The 22,120-nt window shown below is 42.8% G+C and overlaps 2 protein-coding genes across 2 annotated transcripts; both read left to right on the forward strand.

Annotated features, from left to right (window-relative positions):
• Nucleotides 1–1,705: 1,705 nt before the first annotated feature.
• Nucleotides 1,706–12,157, forward strand: kifc1 (kinesin family member C1). Its single transcript, XM_071911121.2, has 16 exons — nt 1,706–1,797; nt 2,592–2,691; nt 3,085–3,138; nt 4,073–4,147; nt 4,828–5,026; nt 5,287–5,452; nt 6,072–6,239; nt 6,486–6,599; nt 7,212–7,298; nt 7,884–8,081; nt 8,727–8,891; nt 9,751–9,889; nt 10,277–10,416; nt 11,185–11,258; nt 11,524–11,599; nt 12,095–12,157. The coding sequence occupies exons 1-16, from the start codon at nt 1,729–1,731 to the stop codon at nt 12,137–12,139; spliced, it is 1,869 nt and encodes a 622-aa protein (XP_071767222.1). The 5' UTR covers nt 1,706–1,728; the 3' UTR covers nt 12,140–12,157.
• A 2,316-nt stretch (nt 12,158–14,473) lies between these two features.
• On the forward strand, nt 14,474–21,516 carry zbtb22b (zinc finger and BTB domain containing 22b). The gene is made up of 6 exons (XM_071911113.2): nt 14,474–14,592; nt 17,011–17,238; nt 18,553–18,790; nt 18,884–19,317; nt 19,676–19,954; nt 20,401–21,516. Exons 2-6 carry the CDS (start codon nt 17,011–17,013, stop codon nt 21,514–21,516), a joined length of 2,295 nt encoding a protein of 764 aa, XP_071767214.2. The 5' UTR covers nt 14,474–14,592.
• Nucleotides 21,517–22,120: the final 604 nt, after the last annotated feature.

Raw genomic sequence — 22,120 nt, forward strand, 5'->3', positions numbered from 1 at the left:
TGCTCAGTTTAAAAAAATGAAAGATTTCCTCTGACATGTAATTTGATTTGTGCAGCACACAAACATCTTGTTTAGGCGGCTCTGTGGGAAACTTTCCTCTGGGCAAAAACTACAGCCTCGTGATTTGGAAATTGCAAGAGTCAGATATTTTTTTGTTTAATAGACATTTGTGACAGAATGTTTGTAGAGCGGTTACCAAGGAGGTTCTATGGTTACCAGTGGTTAAAAGGGACGTGCCACCATGTTGGAAGACTGTCAACAAAGATCAAATATTCTAACTTTATCAATTCTCCCCTGATAAAACAGACAGTGCCTATTTTGGCAAATCCAATTGTGCTGTAAAAAGGGAAAGAAAGATATTTTTAAAGGATACCAAGCATAGTGAACCACCATGCTGGTTTTCCACACGACATCCCAGACTGACTCTCCCTGCACTGTGGATCATCTGCTGTGACTTTACTCATCCAGACCATGGAAGTAACCTATTATATTATAAAGACAGTTTAGGTTCTGGTCTCTGGGTGTTTTTGTCAAAGTGAAACATCTAAACATCATCAACCATCCCAACTGAACCACAAACGCTGGGAAGTTTGATAATGCAGCGGATGCAGTGATGAAGGTCTTCAGGGTTTGTGTCTGTCGAATATCCAACATCAAACTGTCTTTACCGCGGTAGACTTAAGACCAAAACAAAAAATATTTGTGTCTTGGGGAATGAATGCACAATCTGCAGTGATTTTATAAAGAGATAGTAGCCCACAAGAAATGTAGGTATTGTATTTCAGCTGACGCTCTCATCCACAGCGACGTACAAAACAAAATATGAATGAGCATCGTAAATCCCGCCCCAGCGGCACACTCTGCACGACATACCAAGCACGCATAAACACGGAGGTGGGATTTATGCTGGCTCAACCAATCACAGCAGCGCGTGTGAAGCGCCCACCAAAACAGTTCAATTTCAAATTCAAACGGCCGGAGACGGTGGACGAGAGAGCTAGCGACACAACATCAACCAAGGTAAATCTTTAAATACATTAACTATTTTGTTGATCTTAATGTTAAAACGGAAATTACGAAACTCCTCCAATACGCCAATTTCTCTTCTCGTGTCGCGAAACCCTAGCTAACTATGTTATTTTTCTACAATACAACGTTAACTACCCAGCGCTAACGTTAGATAATATTTGCGAAAAATGATTATCCTTTACTCGGCTAACAGTTAGCCAGCTTGTCCCTAATGGAAACTAACATTTTCCTAACCAAACTGTTTTCTGTCATTGGTCTTATTTCAGGAAAAAGCCCAATGAGTAAAGAGGTGAGTCCTGACCTGCACACAACTTACTGACCACACAAGCAGACACTGACCAGCCGATCATGTTTGATCACGATTACTAACGATCACGTTACTGTCGCTAGAAGCAACATAGTTAGCTAACGTTAGCTAATTCATTCAAGAGCTAGCTAAGTCATATGATGCCACTAAACCACACCAACAGGAGTTTCTTCATTCTATTAATCGGAGACATAGATTGTGGATTTGTTTCAGGTCTGAGATTTTAACAGTACGCATTCATAGATAAAGAACAAGGAAAGTTGACCATATTCCTGATGGGGGTTTGCTTGAAAGAGACTCGTTAATGTTTGAGCTGGATTGTTTTCTATGATATATTCTGTTGTGGTCATACCTGTTTCCCTCAACAGAACACCACATCCCGCTTGCCAGTCATGACGAGCAAGAGGGTCCTGACCAGCAGCAGCAGCTCGGAGAGCAATCATGACTTCCAACCTGCTCAGGTTTGTAATAAAAATAATTTATACCTTTTTCCCTTTAGCTCTTTTTTTCAATTTACTTGCCCTTCTCTGTCATGCATGGTCATTGTAGGGACAGAAATATTTGCTAGATCTATTGCAAGGGTGCTGTCACTCTGAGCCTTGCACTCTACTATTGGTTTCTTGAAATGCTGGTGATCTGGCAACTGAAGTTTTATTCTACTGTGTTGCACCAAGCTCCACTGGATACAAACATCAGCTAATTGCCTAAAATGTAAATGCATTTAACACTGTAATGTTATGTACGGTTAGGTAGCTCAGCAGGGACAGAGGACAAGCCTGTGCTCTGCTGACTGCTTTAAATTGGGTATCTAGTGCATTAATTCTGGCACAATTTAGTGAGCATCCAGTTCTATCATTTTGCTGACTGATTTGTCAGTAAAAAAATCTGAGTTCTTTTTGTTACAGTTTATTGCTCTTTCTGAGGATTATTATTTTTTAGACGTTTTATTAGGTTGTACAGAGCGGAGAGTGACAGTTATGATGGGGTAAAGATGGTATAACAAGCGACAAAGTTCAGTCAGATTGAAATGTCGAATAATGTTAAGTATGTGGCAAGCCAATAAGGAGTGCAAGGGTCAAAGCCACAGAGCCCAGGCAACAGATGTGACAAATATTCTTTCTGTCCCTAAAATCATCATGTGCTGTAGAGGTGTGCCAGGTAAAGAAATGAGTGTCAAGGAGAGTTTAGTGTTACAACCCAATGACTCAAGCCATTGTTGCCATGGTTTAAGCTGGTGTTCTTGTTGTTTCTGCAGAAGAAGATGCGCAAGGACCCAGAGCCGGTCAAGCCAAAGGCAGCAGCAACCGTTATCGGCAGCAAGAGGCCTCCTGTTGCAACCACTAGGGCGCCTGTTTGTAAGTTACCAACTCAAATTTGAATTTCAGAATCACTTTATTTGCCCACGGTCAGAAAATGTACAGGCAGTTTTCTTGCCGGCATTTATGCAGAGATATCGACAACATGCACAGTAAATACTGATTGCACAGGGCAGGGACAGAACTTCACACATGGTGCAAGGGGATGGTTTCTCCAGCTGTTTATCTCTGCCCTTTAACTTACCCACACAAAGTATTTCTGGATGCACCGAGAAAGGGTATGAAAGAAATTGAGGCGATGCTTGGGTGTGGGCAAGTCTTGCTATGTGTAATCAAACAAGTTTTCAGCTCTTCTGATTTCCAGTGCAGTCAATGTTTTTACCTGAAAGTTCCTCTGTTGATTGGATACATAACAAAATCTTCCTCTCACAGCTAAGCCGGTCCGAGTTGCGGGAGCTGCCACTGTTGCTGTCGGTCCTTCCAGAGGTGAGATAATAATAATAATAATAATAATAATAATAATAAACTTTATTTGTATAGCACCTTTCATACAAGAAATGCAGCTCAAAGTGCTTTACAACAGAGAAATTACATGCACCGAGTGCTTCACATAAAACTTGATAATGATAGTGAGAATAAGATAAAGAGGAGAATAGAATACATAAAATGCATCTTCACATGAAAATAGACATAGAATGAGCATAACATAAGATGGAAAATAAAACCCACTGAATAACAATAGTAAAAATATGAGGAATGCATAACATAAGTACATCAAGTAAAATACAAATTTTAAAAGAAGTGCAGCAGTGCATAAGTGCGAAGCAAAGTGAGGAGAAGAAAAAAAAAATGAGATGAACTGACCATCACAGTTTAACGGCTGACAATATATTATTATATTAATATCGGTACTCAGTGTTCTAAATTAACCTTTTAGCTCACCTTCCAGGGGTTGGTAAACTAAAATAATTTACCCGCCAAGAATAAATTTAAAGACAGAAAAATCATATGCATTTTTCATGGAAATATGCTGTGCTGCCTATTACCAGTGCCATTTCGTGCATCAGGTATTATGTGTTAATGAAAACTAGCTCACTCACTTATTCATAGATCAAGTTGTTATACTTGATCAAATGCAGCAGAATTCAAATTATAAGAAAGCCTTTGAAGTATAGTTTCAAAGTTTTAGAACAGGCAAAGACCAAAGACTTTATTTAACTGAGACATTCAAATGTTATTGTCTCAAAAAGTTACCGGCCAGTGTGGCAGGTGACCCTGATCTATTTATCTGCCAAAAACAAATTTTATCTGCATTTGGCGCTTGGCAGGTGGTAATTTTGGACCCTGGCTGTACTTAAGAGTAGTGTTGATTTATAATTTGCCAGATACCTCTTAATCTTGATGTTTATATGTCCCTCAGGTGTCCTGAAACAGCCTATTGCTTCGACTGCACCAAAGGGAGGCGCTGTGAAATCTACTACTGGCTCAAAAGGAGGTGAGAAATCTGTTTCCACTCTGGTTCCTATCTTCACCAGATTAACCCCAATTGAATTACATGTATAGCCTCTTGTCCGTGGTCACGCTCAAGGCTGTGTTATGAGGTGAACCAGCTTACGCAACCAGCCCCTCTGACAAATAACAATCCATCGTTTGGAGGTTTTATCAATTCAATAATTCAAAATTAATAAATTTTGGCATTTACCAGCCACTGTGGCCTGAGGACAAAAAGTTAAGTTTCCTTTTTCATATGTCTGTGTATGGGATTAATCATAAGTAAACAAAAAAAGCAAAATAAAGAGACTGGGAGCGCCTTGGATGCAAAAGGTGAACGTTTATTCCAGCAACATGTTTCAAGTTTAGCACTGTTCCTCAGGCAGCATTGCCTGGCATGTATTATATAAGCATATCCATTATTTGTATTTTGCTGTTTCGTGCGCTTTTATTGATTTGCGATTCATCTAAGGTGTTTCCAATCTCTTTATGTTGTTAATTTTGGGCTGTTTTTGGAAGCCCATTCCCCACTGTTTTGTCTAAATTACGTACACAATCCTGGCAAAAGTTGCAAAGGGTTGTGCTCAGTGACATGCTGAAAGGCAGATTGCAGGAAGGTCTGAACTGCTGTAAATCAAACTATGACATCTAATGTCAAATGGATAATGGTGATGTCATCCACAGGTGGAGGCGGGGCTTCCCGGCGGCCTGCCTGGGACCTGAAGGGCAAGGTCAGCGACATGGAGGGCAAGATTCATAACTACCAGACTAAGTTCAAATCAGTCAACCAGGAGAATGAGGTGTTGAGGGGCTCAATGGCCCAAAGCGCGATGAAAAAGGCCGAGATGGAGAGGGAGCTTGTGAGGCAGAGGGACCAGATCAGGTACCATGGCTGAACGATATCACAGTTTGATCATTTTGATAGATACTGCAGTTATGATGTGACTTGCAATATCGTTTTAAAATTGAAATATGCCTAATCTTTGGCACAACCTGCTTGAGGAAATAGAATTGTCAAACTGTGTATCTCACTTTTTGTAAATTTGCATTTAATTGATAACATGTTGCTTTCATTATGCTGTGCTGGTGTTAATTTGTTTGCTGGGAGTACATACTGTATGTGCTATCCTTTTGTGGCTTTAGTGAGTACGAGGAGGAGCTGCAGGCTCTGTCAGGAGTCAGGGATGAATTGGAGAAGGTGACCAGTGAGAAGAACGTCCTCCAGAGGGATCTGTCCGACCTACAAGACAAGTACAAGGTCATGGAGACCCTCCGAGACAGCCAGGAGATAGAGCTCCAAACTTTCAAGGTATAAAGTCAGCAGTCAGACAGCAGCTAAATAATGATAAATTTGGGCCATGGCTGGTATCTTGTCATGTAACATGCCATGTGGTGGACACTTACACTACCAACACCTAACCCTAACAGTGTTAGTGCCATACTCTACCCGTTGAGGTATATAGGACCATTATTATCTATTCTAGCAGACAGTTGGGCAGGTAACAACGAGTCTCTTTTCTATTGGAAACCCCCCCCAGTTTCTATTCTGTTGGATGTGCTATAAAGAGAGGGTCCTGTTGCAACACGCATAAATATTTGCATGGTGTGGAAAAGTATTGAGTTAGTTTGATAATGTCCAGGTGTTAAAAGAGTAAATACACATGATGTGTAGTTGTAGACCCATTTTCATTGCACATTGTGTTCTGTTTTTGCGAAGAATAATTATCAGCTAATAAGTGATATGGCCATGTTAATAGTCCTATTGCCCAGATGCTTATTGTGTTGTGAACATTGACAAAATTAATCAAATCCAGTCAAGAAATTAACTATAAGTAGAAAGTAGAAATTAAATATTTTAGAGCGCTGGATTTGGTAAAAGCCAACTGTTTCATCTCTTTTTTTTCTTTCCCTTATCCTCTCCACTCCAGATGAAGCTATCAGTGCAGGAGTCGACTCTGGCCCGCCTGCAGACCACCCTCAGAGACCTAGAGGAGGAGGTCCGGTCTCTCAAGGAAACCGTGGCCCACCAGAAAGACGAGCTTCATGCTGGCGAGATGGAGCGCCGACGGCTCCACAATACCATCCAGGAGCTCAAGGCAAGTTGCCATGTCTAGTTTTGAGTTTCATGACCTTAAGGCCCCCGAAATTAACCCATCTGCTTTATTTAAATTGTATGATTTTATCTGTATAGTCCACATTCATTTTTGAAGAGGTGCTGCCCTTTTTTCTGACGACCAAATCCTCCTCTCCATGTTTTTTTTGCCACAACCAAAGATATGTTGCATTTCTCTCCTCTCTGACTAATGAGGTCTGTGTCCATCACCCTGTTGTTCCCCCTATAGGGCAACATCAGGGTCTTTTGTAGAGTGCGCCCCCTGGTGGGTGGAGGCCTCAGCCAACACATCCAGCTCCCTGCCAGTGATAACAAGACGCTGACCCTGGCCAAGACCGAGGAGGTGAGAACCTTGCCAGCATCCCAGACCTCCCCAAGGCTTGTTTATAGAACAGGAAACAGTTTTTTTCCCTGCAGGCTGCAGTTAATACAGACACGGCTAACACATTACTTCCCGGCCTCATTCACTATATTGGGAGCCACGTGAATTTTTAGAAAAGAACCTCCTAAAATGATGGATTACCTGTCAAAGTGGCCACAGCAAAAGAAATTACGACCATTTGGTCAGCAACTGGTGTTGATTTCCCTTCCTGCTCCTTTGCATTAGCAAGGGATGTGAATTTTGTTTGGAAAAAAAAATATTTTGATACTCTTAGTCCCCTCAAATGCTTGTTTTTATTTGGCTTCACATTTGTGCATTAAGGAGATTGGCATGGTGGCCTGGCAGTTAGAGAGACCATAATAAACCTGGAAGGTCAGAGATTTGATTCCCATAAGAGCCAGTGTGTCTTTCGCTGTCAAGTGTCCTTGAGTGAGACACAGATCCTCTTCACCTGAACTATCAAGTAATCATATTAATGGCTGAAAGAAGTGACTTTTTGTTTCTTTCAAAGAATTGCCTAAGCATATCATGAACTAAAAAACTAAATCCATCCTCTCTCTTTCTGCCTCTCAGTCTCACATTGGCCGAACTGGAGACACACAGAAGAATTACAACTTCAGTTTTGACCGGGTGTTCGGCCCCCGTGCTTCCCAGCAGGAGGTACACACACACACACACTTTGTCTTTAAAACTGTCCTCTCAATAGGTGTGGAGTAGTCGGTGTTTACTTGGCTCAGGGCTGGGTTCACATCACTTTCTGTCATTCCAGCAAGGGGATTTTCTTCAAAATTCAAATATGGAAAAATTGATGGTATGGTAAAGTTGTCTTATCCATGATTCTGAAGACATCATTAATTCTACCAAGGAGCAAGAACTTCAGTGCTTGGACTCTATTTTCTCTTTACTACTTATTTCTGTCTTGCACAGAAACAATTGAAAATTAATTGACCTGTAACTCTGCTGTTGATGTATACTTACTTGCTGACAAGAACCTCCTGCCTGCACATTCATTGTAAGTTGCTCTGGATAAGAGCAAATTGTAAAAGGGTGCGGTTGCAGAGATATCTCAGAATGATATGTGGAAAGAGCCATTCCAGTTGTCACTTTGAGTATTTTACCAGCCAATTATGTTTTTGTTTTTGTAATAGAACAAGACAGCTGAACGATGTTACCTGCCACAGTGGGCGGCAGCGTAGGCAAACTGTCAACATGTGACTGGTGGTGATTTTGCTGCTTTGTTTTCAGGTTTTCGAGGAGATCTCCCTGCTGGTGCAGTCTGCACTGGACGGCTACAACGTCTGCTGCTTCGCTTATGGCCAGACGGGAAGCGGCAAAACGTTCACTATGGAGGGGGACGATATGGAAGAGGTCCGGGGGGTCATTCCCAGAGCCGTGCAGCAGATCTTCAGGGCCGCTGAGAAACTGGGAGAGCAGGGCTGGCAGGTTGGTTGGTAATATGCTCAGTGTGGGTACTATAGGGAAGTAGGTAGACAGAGGTGGTATACCAGGGTGTTTGCAGATACTGGGAAAGTCTTTAATTGCTTTACATTATCTAAATTCAAGGCCTTCATACCAGTTAATTAAATAGTTTTAAGTCTTAAATTCAGGTTTAGAGATCTTAATTTTTTTTTACATTTGTTTGGTTGATTTCACACTGAAAAAAAACAGATAACCAGTCTTGTAGACCTCCTAAGTCCTATAGTTTTCATTTTCAGTTATTTCTGTTGCAAAATTAATCTTATTGGCACTCTTAACTGGCGTTAAAAAGGTCTTTTAAAAGTCTAACCCAGTTAACTTGATGACACCAGGTACCTGTTGCCGGCTTTGTTGAGTTGTTCACCAAAACTAAATGTACAAGAATTTGACTTGACACTCACGCAGAGACATATGGATAACTAATAAAGTAACACAGAACATACTGACACACATAGTTAATATGTCACACTACAAATGTACATTAATCCCCTATGCATTCAGGCAACATGGCATACAGTATGTTTGTATCTGTAGAGGAGGTAAGGGTAAAGAAAAGGGGGGTAAAAACAAACATTTCTATTACTTCCTGACCGTGTCTCTATTTTATCTCAGTTCACCTTCACAGCAAGCTTTGTGGAGATCTATAATGAGACCCTGCGGGACCTCCTGTACACCGGCAAGGCCAACAAAAGGCCGGAGCATGAGATCCGCAAGTTGGCCAACAACGAGGTGACGGTCACCAACCTCACCTACCAGAAGGTCTCCTGTGAGGATCAGGTACTGCAGATACCTCAGTGGTTTATTTAAGGTTGCACAGTTAATTGTGTATCAACGTATATTATGTTTTAGGTTCCGCAATTAATGATTGGACAATTCGGCCATATAGAAACATTAAATGTCATTTTATTTGACTTAGAGCTGCATCTGTAGTTGAAAGTGGTCCAGATGTTGATGTGGTATTAGCAAAATAGTGCAATGAAAGAATTGTGTTCTCCAAGTCATCAAGATTAATGATCGTGATCACAGTATCTAGGAAAAATCATCTGGATTACCTTTTTAGCCATAATTGTGCAGTCTATTCATGCTGTATGTTCACAATGCAGCAGCCACATCTATATGCTGCTATCTGCACCTGATTTGAGCTGCTGTGGAGTAGTAGGTGATTGGGTGAAGCTGCCCAATAATTCAGCTGCAGCCCAAAGTCTGCACTGACAGATGAGGAAACGGTGCAATTTTGGTCTACAGTGGCTGACATTTCTCTGCTAGTAGAAAATAAGTGAACTATTTTCTTGAGTCGCTTGCGGTGTGTACATATAGAGATAACTTTTACCATAGAATGAGCCTACAATTATTGTGTGTTTGTCTTTGTTTTCTGTTTTAAAAAAAATTGTAAATCCATATTAAAGATTTTACTCTTTGACAGTAGAGTTGGGGTATTTCACTTTTAAATCAATTCAAAATGTAAATATAATTGCCATTCTTCTGCCAATAATAGGGCATCCATTCTCGACAGTTTCTGAATAGGTTCCATCTGCTTTCCATTTGAAGCCGATGCATCAAAAGGTCAGGCCGAAACTGGTCATTTCAGCCACTCTCATTAAACTCCCTCTCCTGTTTCTCCTCCTCTCTCTGCCAGGTTCTCGGCTTGATCGCCTTGGCCAATCAGAATCGCTCCACGGCTCAGACCAACCTCAACGACCGCTCCTCTCGCTCCCACTCAGTCTTCCAGCTGGACATAGAGGGAGCGAACACCGGCAGGGACGTCAATTGCAAGTGTGAGTATGATCCCATGTGCTCAGTGGGTATACAGCAACTTCATTCCCATGGTACAGTAAGACCATTGGAGAAAAGTTCCAAATGAAATGTATATGCAAGTATCAGGAATTCACTGGCTTCACTTGTGTATTTAGAAGGAATGCCTTCAATTTAGGTGCAGAATATTTCACTAGCTGTAATTTTTGGATTTGAGTGGAACAATTTTGCAGTTAAATAGTTTGGAGGAAAAATTTTCTGTCGTCCATGACTGCTGCAATTTCTTCATATGTGATATGTTCTCTCTTTATGTTTTCAAGTTTATTTTTTTATGCACATAACTCATTTCTAATGAACGTTTTTGTTTTGCCCCTTTTGTCCCTCGTTATTTTCTGCTTTTGTGTGCACAGCCACTCTGTGCCTGGTGGACCTGGCCGGCAGTGAGCGAATGCTGAAGAGTCAGTCACAGGGCGAGCGTTTCAAAGAGATGACGGCCATCAACGGCTCCCTCTCCAACCTGGGCATCGTCATCACCGCCCTGGCCAACAAGGTCTGTCAGCAGGAGCCTAGATGAAAACTACTAAACTGACTCCAGGGTGTCTGCAGGTTCTGGAAGAGTATTTCAAATGTCTCAGATTTGATTATCTAAATTTGAGGCCTTACAAGTCCTTGAGTACTTGGCCTTTATATTTTGGTGCATTTAGTGCACGGTTTTTCTGGTGAGAAAGTCACCAAGACCCCTAGTCTCATTCAGTTGCAGGGTTTTTTCATCTTCCCCCATTCATTTCAGTGGTGAAATCGGTCTCCTATTTCATTCTCACTGGTATTAAAAAGGTCTCAACTTGCAGACATCCTGTACTCTGGGCTGGGTTTCTCCATACAGTGTTTCCTCCTATATTCATTCTCCACCACAGCAAATACACAACCAGCACTTACAGGGAAAATGGGGAAATTAAAATAATACTATAGCCATATTTTTTTCTAAAACAGTGTTTTCTTAATATTAGGAATTAACGCTATTAAGATGAAGCATCCAAAGAAATATATATTTAGCACTGCTCCCAAAAGTGAAATTGCCCACAAGCACCACTTCTGTATACAAATCAAAGAATGAACACTGCAATAGTATCCGTAGCACCAGATACCCGATTGGCTCAGTTTTGCGGTGCATAGTCTCTCTTCATGGCTTCAATATGGGATCTGCTTACACCCTGGGTTTGGGCTTGCAAAAGGCTACACTTCTCAGGTCAGTTCATGTTTGGACAGAAATGATTTGGGTTTTGGCGAGATGTAAATGGTTCTTGTGTTTGTGTTGCAGGAGAGCTACATTCCATACAGGAACTCCAAGCTCACCTACCTTCTGCAGAGCTGCTTGGGAGGCAACAGCAAAACGTGAGTTCAGCAGCAGCAAGTAACGTACTGGTGGCCAATTCCATACACCCGTGGCCAAATCCAACAGACACTCTCTTTGATATTGTAGTATATTTAATTTTTAGTTTCTTGAATATGTATAATTCCCTACCCAAGTTGAGTTACTTCCAATTGTTTAAGTGTGTAAGAACAAAATCTGTGCCTTACTTAAATTAACTCATTTATGTGGGAGGAGACTGCTAATATTGTGTTGTTGTTTATTTTTGTGTTGTCTTTCTCGCCCCAGCCTGATGTTTGTGAACATCGCCCCAGAGCCAGACAGCTTTGGGGAAACCCTCAACTCCTTGAGATTCGCCAGCAAGGTCAGTAGCCTCCTAGATCATTTATTTGTCCTTTCTTGCTTACTTGGATACTTGGAATGAGGGTTTTTTTTTTGTTTGTTTGTTTTTTTTACATTGGAGGAGAAGTCACCCGACCAATTTGTTGTTTTATGATTTATTTTTCTCATTCCTATGGATAACTGGCCAAACGTAGATAATGTGACGTCACATCGAGATAATACCTTTTAATTGAAATTACAAGTTCACACCTGCTCTCTGGGGGTTGTCGCAAGGTTTTCTGGGAAATGTAGGAAATCACTCACTGAAGTAGGAGTAGATTAGGCAGGTTTAGGGAAAGGGGGTATAGCAGAAAAGTAAATTACAACACTTCATCCCAAAATAATGCTGGAATGCATTGAACATCACAGATTGATGATATATAACAGTGTTAAGAGGATCCAAGGGTGGATTTTCCCTGTAATGCCAAGTGTGTGTTGGTGCTTTGCCATCTAATGGTTTGTGTTTATTCTGTTGCAGGTGAACGACTGTGTGATTGGGACTGCTACTGCCAACAGGAAGTAGAATTAAAATCAAGTCCTTTTTTAAAATGTTTTTCTTACTATTACAGCTATGAAATTGTGAGAGTAATGGTTTCATGTGCCATTGACCTGGACTAGCATTATGGTGTTTGTCGCAGTCTGATGCAAGTACTGAGAACCAAAAACTGTGTGAGTCAGTGTGAAAACCTCCTGTATTGTTTAAGGGCCTTGCTTTGTGATCACTAAGACAGGCTTCTAAAAATACTGATCCTTCCCTTTAAATCAAGTGGATTTGTACATATGCACATTTCTATCATCTTTTTTTGTTGTTATTTGTATGTTGCAAAAAGGTTCTTCATTAGTGGGGTAATTCTGTAATCTGCATTCATGTCTCGTATTTTATTAAAGGTCCCATATTCACTTTTCATGATTTTGTTTTCAAATATCCTATGGCTCATGATACGTTTATGTTCATGATGTTTGCAAATAAATGTAGTTTAGTTAAAATTGATGATCTGAATGATTCTTGTTTTTCTTGGCGAGAAGCGGTCATTGCTTGAGTGTTTTGCACTCCGTGTCGGCACTGGCCCAACATACTGTAATAAGTGTAGACCGTGGCTTCTTATATTTCTTCTACCTTCTTCTATTTATTCCAAACAAACTGCTGTTGTTGCTTCCATAAAGATAAAAAAGCATCACTTCCTGTGCAGCAGAGGATTTTTCCCGGGAAAGAGGGACTTTATCATTTGTTTAGAACAGCTTTCATGGACTGTACAGGTTGAATCACTCTTGTGTGGTATCAACCAACAGACTTTTATTTATATTAAAGTTGTGGCTTATTGCATTAAAGTTTAATTGAATTTGTTAAATTGAATTTAGCAAAGCAGAACAGTCACAATACTGGACCCTGATTGGTCAACAACACCAGCTCTAATCCAAAGAGTTGGAGGCTGTCCAGTTCAAATGCTGAGAACCGGCCTGATTGGAGGGATTTCAGTGATTCTTTAGTGAGGAGACGGTATGAAATTGCCTGTAAAAAAAAACGGTGATTTTTTAAAATGCAATAACTTTAATTACTCCAACAAAATTATTTTTTAAGAATGTCTTAAACATCTTTGATCATATATGTATATAAATAGAGGAAATATCCTATAATATGGGACCTTTAAAACATTTTTTAAATGTTTTGCTATATTCATACATGATCATATTTGAATAAATACCATTATTGTATATCCAGTCATTTATAAAAAATAAGATTGATATCACTGAAAACCTTGTTTACTCCTGTCTGACTTTGATAATAACAGCCTTCTAATTGGCTAAAAAATAAAATTAAAAAAAGTTTACACATAGCACATATTCTCATAGATTTCTGAGTTAATAGAATATTTTAAGGTTGCAAAGAAAAAAAAATTAAAGGGATATTTCCAAGTCTTCAGCTAATCATTATAGGGAGGTAAAAAATAGGCTTTGTGGTTATTGTTGGTTATTTGTTGTTATTAACACACACACACACACACACACACACAGTCCCTTGCCCACAGACGACACTTCACCTGGGTCTGTGACAAACAGCTGATTTCAATCATTAACACACCTTCAACCAGAGAGGAGGAACTAGTAAATCACCCGCTGTTGTGTTTGACTGGAACAAAACCCCGCAGATTGCTTTTGATGGCACATGTTTGGAAACTACTGCTTTAAATCCAGTCAAAACGATCCTCTGTCAGAGATGTTGATTTTCTACCGTCATGTTGCTGTAAATAAAACTGTATCCTCCTGAGTCAGCTTAAATGGGTTAAACTTTACTGTCCAAGGGAAACTTGGCATGAAGTAAAAACACATGGCAATAAAAAAAAAAAAACAACCACAGCAAAAAAAAAAAAACATGACATAAAAGCACATAAATTGCCCCAGCATAAAATATAGATGATCCCCGTGGGCAAACAGGGACGTTGCAGCAGCAGAGAGAAAAATATAGGACAGGACAGGAGAAATACAGCAGTTACAAGGAAACATACTGAGAATAGCACAACAGGTAAATAAGCAAAGATATACACCAACCCAACACCATCAAGTTGCCTAAAAAGAGTCAAACTAACTTCAAATTGCTGGTTTTCCCATTATTCCCTGCGACTTTTGCCTTGTCCTGATCATTTCCCTGCTGTTTTACATCTTATTTAAAACCAAGGTAGAAGATAATCCAGTTTACACCAGCCTGTTGTACCACAGGAACTTCCCCTCTCACCTCCAGCTCCAGACACACGTGTGATTTTTTTTTTTTTTTTTTTTTTTTTTTGTCGGCCGAAGTCTGGCTCGTCTGTCTGGATCCCGTTAAAGGCGACGCGTCGCTGTCTGTCTGCAGAGCAAGATGGGAAGCAACGTTTCCAAAAATGCTCCTCAAACTTCAGGGCCGGGGTAGACTGGCAGGACAAACTGCCTTCAGCTGGAAGACTGACTCTGCTTTTGAGGGGTGCAGCGTCAATTAAAACGGTGAGTTTCATCTCGACAGCTGCTCATTTTGGGTGTCCAGCCATTTGAGCTAGCTAGCAAGCTAACGTCATATCTGTAACGGTATGATTAGACAAGCTCCGTCGGTTCGCAATGCAAGGACTTCTCTGTCTGCTGACTGGAAGCAGTAGACTCCCCTGGTCAACGCATTTCCAAAGCAAGGTGAACATGTTTTAAACTGAAAGCACCATAGATAAATTAGTTAGCTTGTGTAGCTTGTCAACTAAAGTGCTTACACTCCAGCTGTCGACTTTAAAATGCAGTAATAACATAGCAACAACATGGTGCTCCCAGTCTGTATTGCATGCATGTGTACGTTTTCTGTTAATGTTATCTTCCCCATAGACAAGGGTCTACATTTTCTTTTCCTTTATTATATATCAGAAATACAATAAATTCAAATTTGTCATGCTGACAGTAGAGCACAAACATGTTGATAACTCGCATGGTGCAGGACATACAATAGACACTAAACTACATATAAAACTACAAATGCAGATGCAGCATTTTATCACTGGGCATTCAAATAGAGTGCAGCTGTAACTTAGTTATAGTCCAGCAGTGCATATCATAAAATAGTACCCAAAAGGATGAAATGTACGAAACAACTAAATTCTCAGTACTGTGAAGCATGGATATAATTCCTGCAGCTAAAGTATACAAAGACTTGTGTAGAGGTAATGAGCGGTGCAAGATTGTGCAACATTAGGTAGGATGGACTAGGCAGCAACTGTACTCAGTTCAATAGACTGAGCAAACAGCACTAGATAATAATGAACAGGGTGGACTCAACAGTACCAGGAGTTAGATTGTGTGGGTGTTCGGGTTTATTAGAGTCCTAGGTAAAGCTGGTTGAGGAGATGAAGAAGGTGTTGAGGTGGCGAGCGGTCCTGGTCTTAATGTCCTCGTACTGTCTTCCAGAGGAAAGTTAAAGGTTTCAGATGTGCTTGTACTCAAGATAGTATCCAACTAAATCACAATAATCATCTTAGTTTCTTTTCACTGCATCTCTAAGTTTCTCTTTGAGATTAAATCATGGCCAGCCACAAAATGTTGGTAAATTCCAGATGTGGTAAGCTTTTCTACTCTTATCAGCCATCAGGTAATCAGCCATCATCTGGAGGTTGTTTTCTATTCTACAAATTATATTTTGACAGGTGGAAGAGTCATGCTTACTGGTAGATTTTGGAAACCACCAGCCCCTCTGTGTCCAGTAGATGAAAAAAATATTTTTCTGCTCTGATTATAATAGTCTCCATATTCACACCATCTCCTTGCCCCAGTCCTCTTTTCTATTTTTTGAAAATTTGGGGTTCTCTGATATGGTTTCTCCAGTTACCTGATAAGATGTAAAGGGAAAGGAAGTAGGGGATTGTTGCTGGTTCAAATCTCCGGACTGGATAGGTGGGGAAAGTGAGGGAGTCTCTCTCTCTCTCTCTCTCTCTCTCTCTCTCTCAGTGGGCAAGAGTAGAGGATTCAGGTTGTACTGGGAAGCTCTCAGAAGTGAAGAAGTGAGATCGTAAGTTGGCCCAAACAGCCTCAAGATGTCACTGTTACTCTTTATGTGCATTTTGAGTCCAAACGCAGACAATGATAAACCTTGGAGGAAATCTTGACAGCATACTGTGCAGCAATAAGCAGCTGGTCAGAAATGGGTTCTGCTATCACACTTACACAAATATAGGTGAAGAAAATGCACTAAAAAGCTCAATTTGATTCTGAAAATCAACTTAGCATTTGGCCTTCTGTCCAAGTGCTATGGACAAAATCCAACTTGTTAGGTTTTATCCAGTGGAAGAAACGCGTAGGTGTTTGTTTTTATCTTCTTTGCCCTCAGAAATAAAAGACTTGAGAGGACTGGATCTGCATCTACTCCAGAAGTATATTTTCCATTTTTTAGTTTGTTAGTAGATTTCCCTTAGCCCAGTATTGTCCCATGTGCGCTTGCACTGCACTTGTGCAGAGAGGCCAATACTGTACTTTGGAAAGTAATACTGCTAATTAAAATTTGCCAGATAAAATCAGATAAAGTGGAACTTTCTGTAATATCATAGTATTTTGAGGGGTATATTCCAGGCGATTAAAGTCAGGGAATTTGGTAAATTCTCTGGGGAAGTCGGGGAATATCAGGGAATTTTACAAGTGGGTCATTTTACAGGAATATACCAGAATGTAGTTTCCAACTTGTTCACACATTAATTGCATTAGATGGAGGTTTTCAGCACAACTGTGGTGGAAACCAGACTGTCCACCCAAACCAGGAAGGAATAATATTTTCAGCTAATGAAAGCACTCCATCTTAATTACGGAAAGTTATGGAAAAGTCATGTAATTTTACATCAGAGCCACGGTGGGAGCCATGAAAGTTTTTTTATACTACTCTGATACTCTGCTGCCCAGATGCAGTCCCTGCCCATGGATGCGGGCTGCAGCAGCTCGGCTCCCGGCGACCCGTCCGGCTCGGTGGTGCAGGTGTGTTTCCCCGGCGCTCAGGCCTCCGTGCTGGACAGCCTGAACAGGCAGCGAGAGGACGGCAGGCTCTGTGATCTCTCCATCCAGGTGCAGGGACAAGTGTTCAAGGCCCACCGCTGCGTCCTGGCCGCCTCCTCGCCCTACTTCCATGACCAGGTGTGTGTGTGTGTGTGTGTGTGTGTGTGTTATGCTCCGTTCACACTGCAGCTGAAAGTGTCACAAATCTGATGTTTTTCCCTCACATGTGACACAGATGTGACATTTTCTAATAGGTGTGAAAAGCAAAAAGCTGAATGGAGTTGCATTTTTTAAATTCTGATCTGGACCACATGGATATGGGCTACAAAATTGGATCCAGAGGCATGCAAACTACCTGCAACTTGTATTTGAACGCTCATACTTGCCAGCGTTGCGATGACAGTGAGTAAATCTTACATCATTCACCGGAGACAACGGAGTCATAATTTTGGTGCACACGGCAGTTTGGCTGAGCCAGCATTGGCATGGAGGAGAGTGACACACAACAATGGACAGAAAGCCAAATAGCCGAATTGATTAGTATTTGCGGAAATGCCTCAGTTCAATCAAAACTCGAAGGCACACATCATAACCAAAATGTGTTGGAAACAAGCGGGAGAAGCGTAGCTACAAAAACAGACGTGATGTCTTTTGTTGTTGCTCACGCACGTCTTTTTGACATCGCTGTCAGTTCATATTAGTGTCAGATATTGGTTACATCCTAGAATAGATATGAACAGCCATCCAAAGAAATCAGATATGAACAGTAATTCAGAACTGAGCATGAAGGCCTGCAGTGTGAACGCAGCCTTAAAAAGAGAAACAGGACAAATGTCTTTCCATCCTTTCCTTCCCTCTCTTCCTTCTCTTGCTTTTACTTGAACCATAGTCTGTATTTCCTTTTAATTTATGTTTTAATTATTTTGTGCTTTTGGCCTTAAGCATTTCATGCTTTTTAATTCCATGTTGTTCATACTTTTATGTATTGCTCACACTTTTATTTATCCTGTAAATCTCTTTGTTTTGATAAGTGTTCTATACTTATTATTTTTACTCTCCTCTTTTTCCATCATGAGGTCTATTTCTCAGGGTAAGAAGCTGCCTTTTTAGTCTACAGGCCACAGTGGCTGGTAAATCCCCAAATTTACAAGCTACTATTTTACCAGCCAGCGAGATATTTAGAATAGAGCCTTATTAGATAGCTGCAGTGTCCGAAATCACCTTTGCGGCTCACCTGCCAGGGGCTGGTTAACTGAAAATTACTTACCAAGAATAATTTTACCCGACAAAATATTTAATATACATTTTTCATAGAAATATGAAAAATGTTTTAAATGCGACTCCCTGTATAGAATCAGTTGCTTTGTAATTCATCATGTTTGTATAAAAGACTGTATGTAGCCAAGGCATCCAAATGTTATGTCTTATTGTTACGTTATTGGTTTATCCTAGGTACTACTGAAGAACATGTCCACGGTCTCCATCCCGGCGGTGATGGACCCGCTGGCGTTTGAGAGCGTGCTGAGCTGTGCCTACACCGGCCAGCTCCGCATGCTGCGCGATGACATCGTCAACTACCTCACCGTGGGCAGCGTCCTGCAGATGTGGCACATCGTGGACAAATGCACCGAGCTGCTGAAGGAGGGCCGGGCCGCGGCGGGGGGAGGGAGCGCAGGCGGAGTCCAGGACGGCGGTGGTGTCAGCGGGGGCAGGGGATCAGCCAACCCTGGGTGTAGCAGCAGCAACGGTGACGGTGGTGCAGGTGGTGGTGCTGGTTCTTTAGGTGCTGGAGGTGGAGGCGGTGGTAGTAGTATTGGTCAAGCCCAGGTCGTAGGGTCCCACGACCCCCAACGAGCCTCCCAGCCCCCCAGCCGCCCGTCACTGAGCGAGAGCCAGTCTCCCAGCAGCACCAACTACTTCAGCCCCAGGGACGGCAGCGGTTTTGGGGGAGGCGGGGCGGCTGTGGCCGGGGCTTCGGCCGACGGAGGAGGCGCTAACAACACCCCCAGCTACTGCACCCCGTCCGGAGGAGAGGAGGCCTTCCTCATTGAAGAAGAGGAGGAGGAAGTGGAGGAGGAAGAGGAAGAGGTGTTGTACCACCAAAGGAAGAGGGGAAGAGGAGGAGGAGGCGGCGGCAGCGGGAGGAGAAAGAAGATGAGCTCAGTGTCAGAGCAGGAAGTCGGGGTCAGCGACAGCTTTGGCGTGTCTTCCTATCAGGTGAGTTTGCTGGGTCAGGGTCCACTGATGTTAGAGACACACACACACACACACACACACACACACACACACACCACTAATGCCAGGTGGAAACCATTTTATATTCCATTTAATTATATTTATATGATATATGATATTAATCATATTTAGTATGATTAATATGCTTTATCTTTAATATCCAGTATGTTGTATTTATGTCTCTGCTGCTTCAGTGACCTAATTTTCCCTCAGGGATCAATGAAGTCCATCTCATTACGATATCATCGCCTTTTACATTTTGTGAAAACCTCAACTTAAAAATGCATGGTGGCACCGATTTGATACGCCTCACTGATGTGTGAAAAATCTCAATTTACAGGATGGGGAGGACTCGGCCCTGCCACTGCAAAAGCGCCCCACCTACAGCCAGCCCAGCATCATGCCCCGCAAGCAGTGGGTGGTGGTGAAAACCGAACGCACCGAGGACGACGACCTCATCGTGGTGTCTGGGGAGGAGGGAGGAGAAGAGGAAGAGGAGGAGGAGGAGAGGGAGATGGAGATGGCGAGAGAGAGGGAGAGAACCGACTTCAACATCTCCAACGTTAGGAGCTTGTCTGGGGAGCTGGGAGGCAGAGCTGAGACGGACATGGACACACAGGTCAGCTGAAACTCTCATAACATATTCAGCTTCTTTCTTTAGATTGGTATTGCTTTTTATCAGTTTTCATTTTTGACACAAAGAATTGTTCTTGTGAATTGACCATTTGGATCAGAAACTAGCACTCTGTTCTTCACCTTTGCTGTATATTTATATTCTTATGTAGTAAAACCTGAAATAGACCTAACTGGATCTGGGTGATGTGCAAAGAAAATTTGTTTATAAAAGTGTGCAATCCGGGTGTCCTGGTGGCTCAGGCGGTGCATCCTGTGTTTGAATCCAGCCCAGGACCTTCATCACATGTCATCCCCCTCTCTCCAAAGTATACCTTGATGCAGTAAACCCCACCCAACTGGTACTCCAAGAGCAGGTTAAAATAATACAGTTGTTTGCATTTGACCCAGGTCTAGACCTAACCCCCCCCCCCCTTCCCTCTCTGTCCCCAGGTGGACTACTGCCAGTCTTCTGAAGACTACCTCAAGTTTGAAAGCAGTTTAATGGACCAGACTTTAGCCCAGCACCTTCACGACAGCGCTGCAGGCCAGGGCCAGAGCGCCAACCGGGCCGTTTCCGCGCTGCTGGGCCAGGTTCAGTCCGCAGCCTCGGCCCGGGCCCAGCTCTTCCCCTTGGACATGCAGGGGAACCAGATCCTCCTCTACAGCCAAGCCTCCGGACTCTCCCTGGATTCTGCCCCGCCGCCCCTGGGGATGACAGGTGGCATGGTCGGAGGAGCCTCGTTTAAAGGACCCAACCTGGAGCACGGCGCGGTCCACTTGTCGGTGCAGGGGGGCCTGGGTGTCGACGGAATGGACAGCGGGGGGATCGGCGGCGGCGGCGGCAGCGGTGGTGGCGGCGGCGCCGGGGGTTCGGGGAAAGTGTTCATGTGCCACTGCGGCAAGACGTTCACCCACAAGAGCATGAGGGACCGCCACATCAACATGCATCTGGACCTGAGGCCCTTCCACTGCCCCGTCTGCGCCAAGAAGTTCAAGATGAAGCATCACCTCACGGAGCACATGAAGACGCACACGGGCCTCAAGCCGTACGACTGCCTCGGCTGCGGCAAGAAGTTCATGTGGCGCGACAGCTTCATGAGGCACCGCTCGCACTGCGAGAGGCGCAGCGGACTTGGAGAGGGCGCCGATGGAGGGAGTGGCGTCGAGGGAGGGAGAAGAGGAGGAGGAGGAGGAGAAGATGGGTCAGATCTGATCTCGTCTCCTCACCTCCTCCTCTCACCGGGTGAGGGAGGTCAGGGCGGGGTTCTAGGAGGAGGAGGGGGGAGAGGGGGGATGTCTGTTTTGTCTCCACATCATTCCAGTGCGGTTCTGTCACCGCAGCATCCCAGCGTTTCAGCCACTGGCAGTAGCAGCAGTAATGGCAGCAGTAGTAACAGTGGTAGCTCTGGGCTGAGCAACACCATGGCTGCTGCAGGGGCGCTCCTGGGGGTCGTCTCTCAGAACCCAGGTCAAGGGTCAGGGATGTTTGGCGGTCTGGGGATGGGTCGGAGTGTGTGTGATGAAGATGTGTGTGAAGTCAGTGCCAATGACAATAGCGTGACTTAAACCAAAACGAGGCCTTGTGTCCACCAGGCACCTCTTTCTTTAGCCAGCAGCGCTAAAAATATAGATGCCGGCGGGACGTTCTGCTCCTGGCCCCTGCTGTTGTTATGCGACTATTGAAAATCTGTGTTTTGCTAAAAGTTGAAATAGTTTTAACTGCCAATGCTCAGCACTCTGAGCAGGAAAACCATTTTAAGCTCACAGCGCTGTTGGAAAGCATGTCCTTCCCATGGTAAACAGTGGGAACAGAAGCCAGTGGTGTAAAGAGAGGTTCCCGGTGGACACGCTGCCTAAAGAAGCTGTAGGTGTTTACAGAAAAATGCGAGTTTGGGATTCCAATTGACTGTAGTGGTGTGGTATTTCAAAAGAAGACTTGTGCCAGTGCTGATTGCTATCTTAAGTTACCTGTAACTCCAGTACTGCAAAGACTTTGGAGAACTTGCCTCCGAAAAGTGGCCTAATTGAAAGGGACCTTTGTCTCAGTGAGTAAGCTATTATTTTGAATATCCAAGATATGACTGTTTTGTTTTTTGTTTGTTTGTTTTGTGGAAGAATGCTGTGCGTGTCGAGAGGAAACCAAAAATCAAAAGACAGTGCTTCACCAACA

This window comes from Centroberyx gerrardi, chromosome 19 (assembly GCF_048128805.1).
Source record: "Centroberyx gerrardi isolate f3 chromosome 19, fCenGer3.hap1.cur.20231027, whole genome shotgun sequence".
Classification (NCBI taxonomy): Eukaryota; Metazoa; Chordata; class Actinopteri; order Beryciformes; family Berycidae; genus Centroberyx; species Centroberyx gerrardi.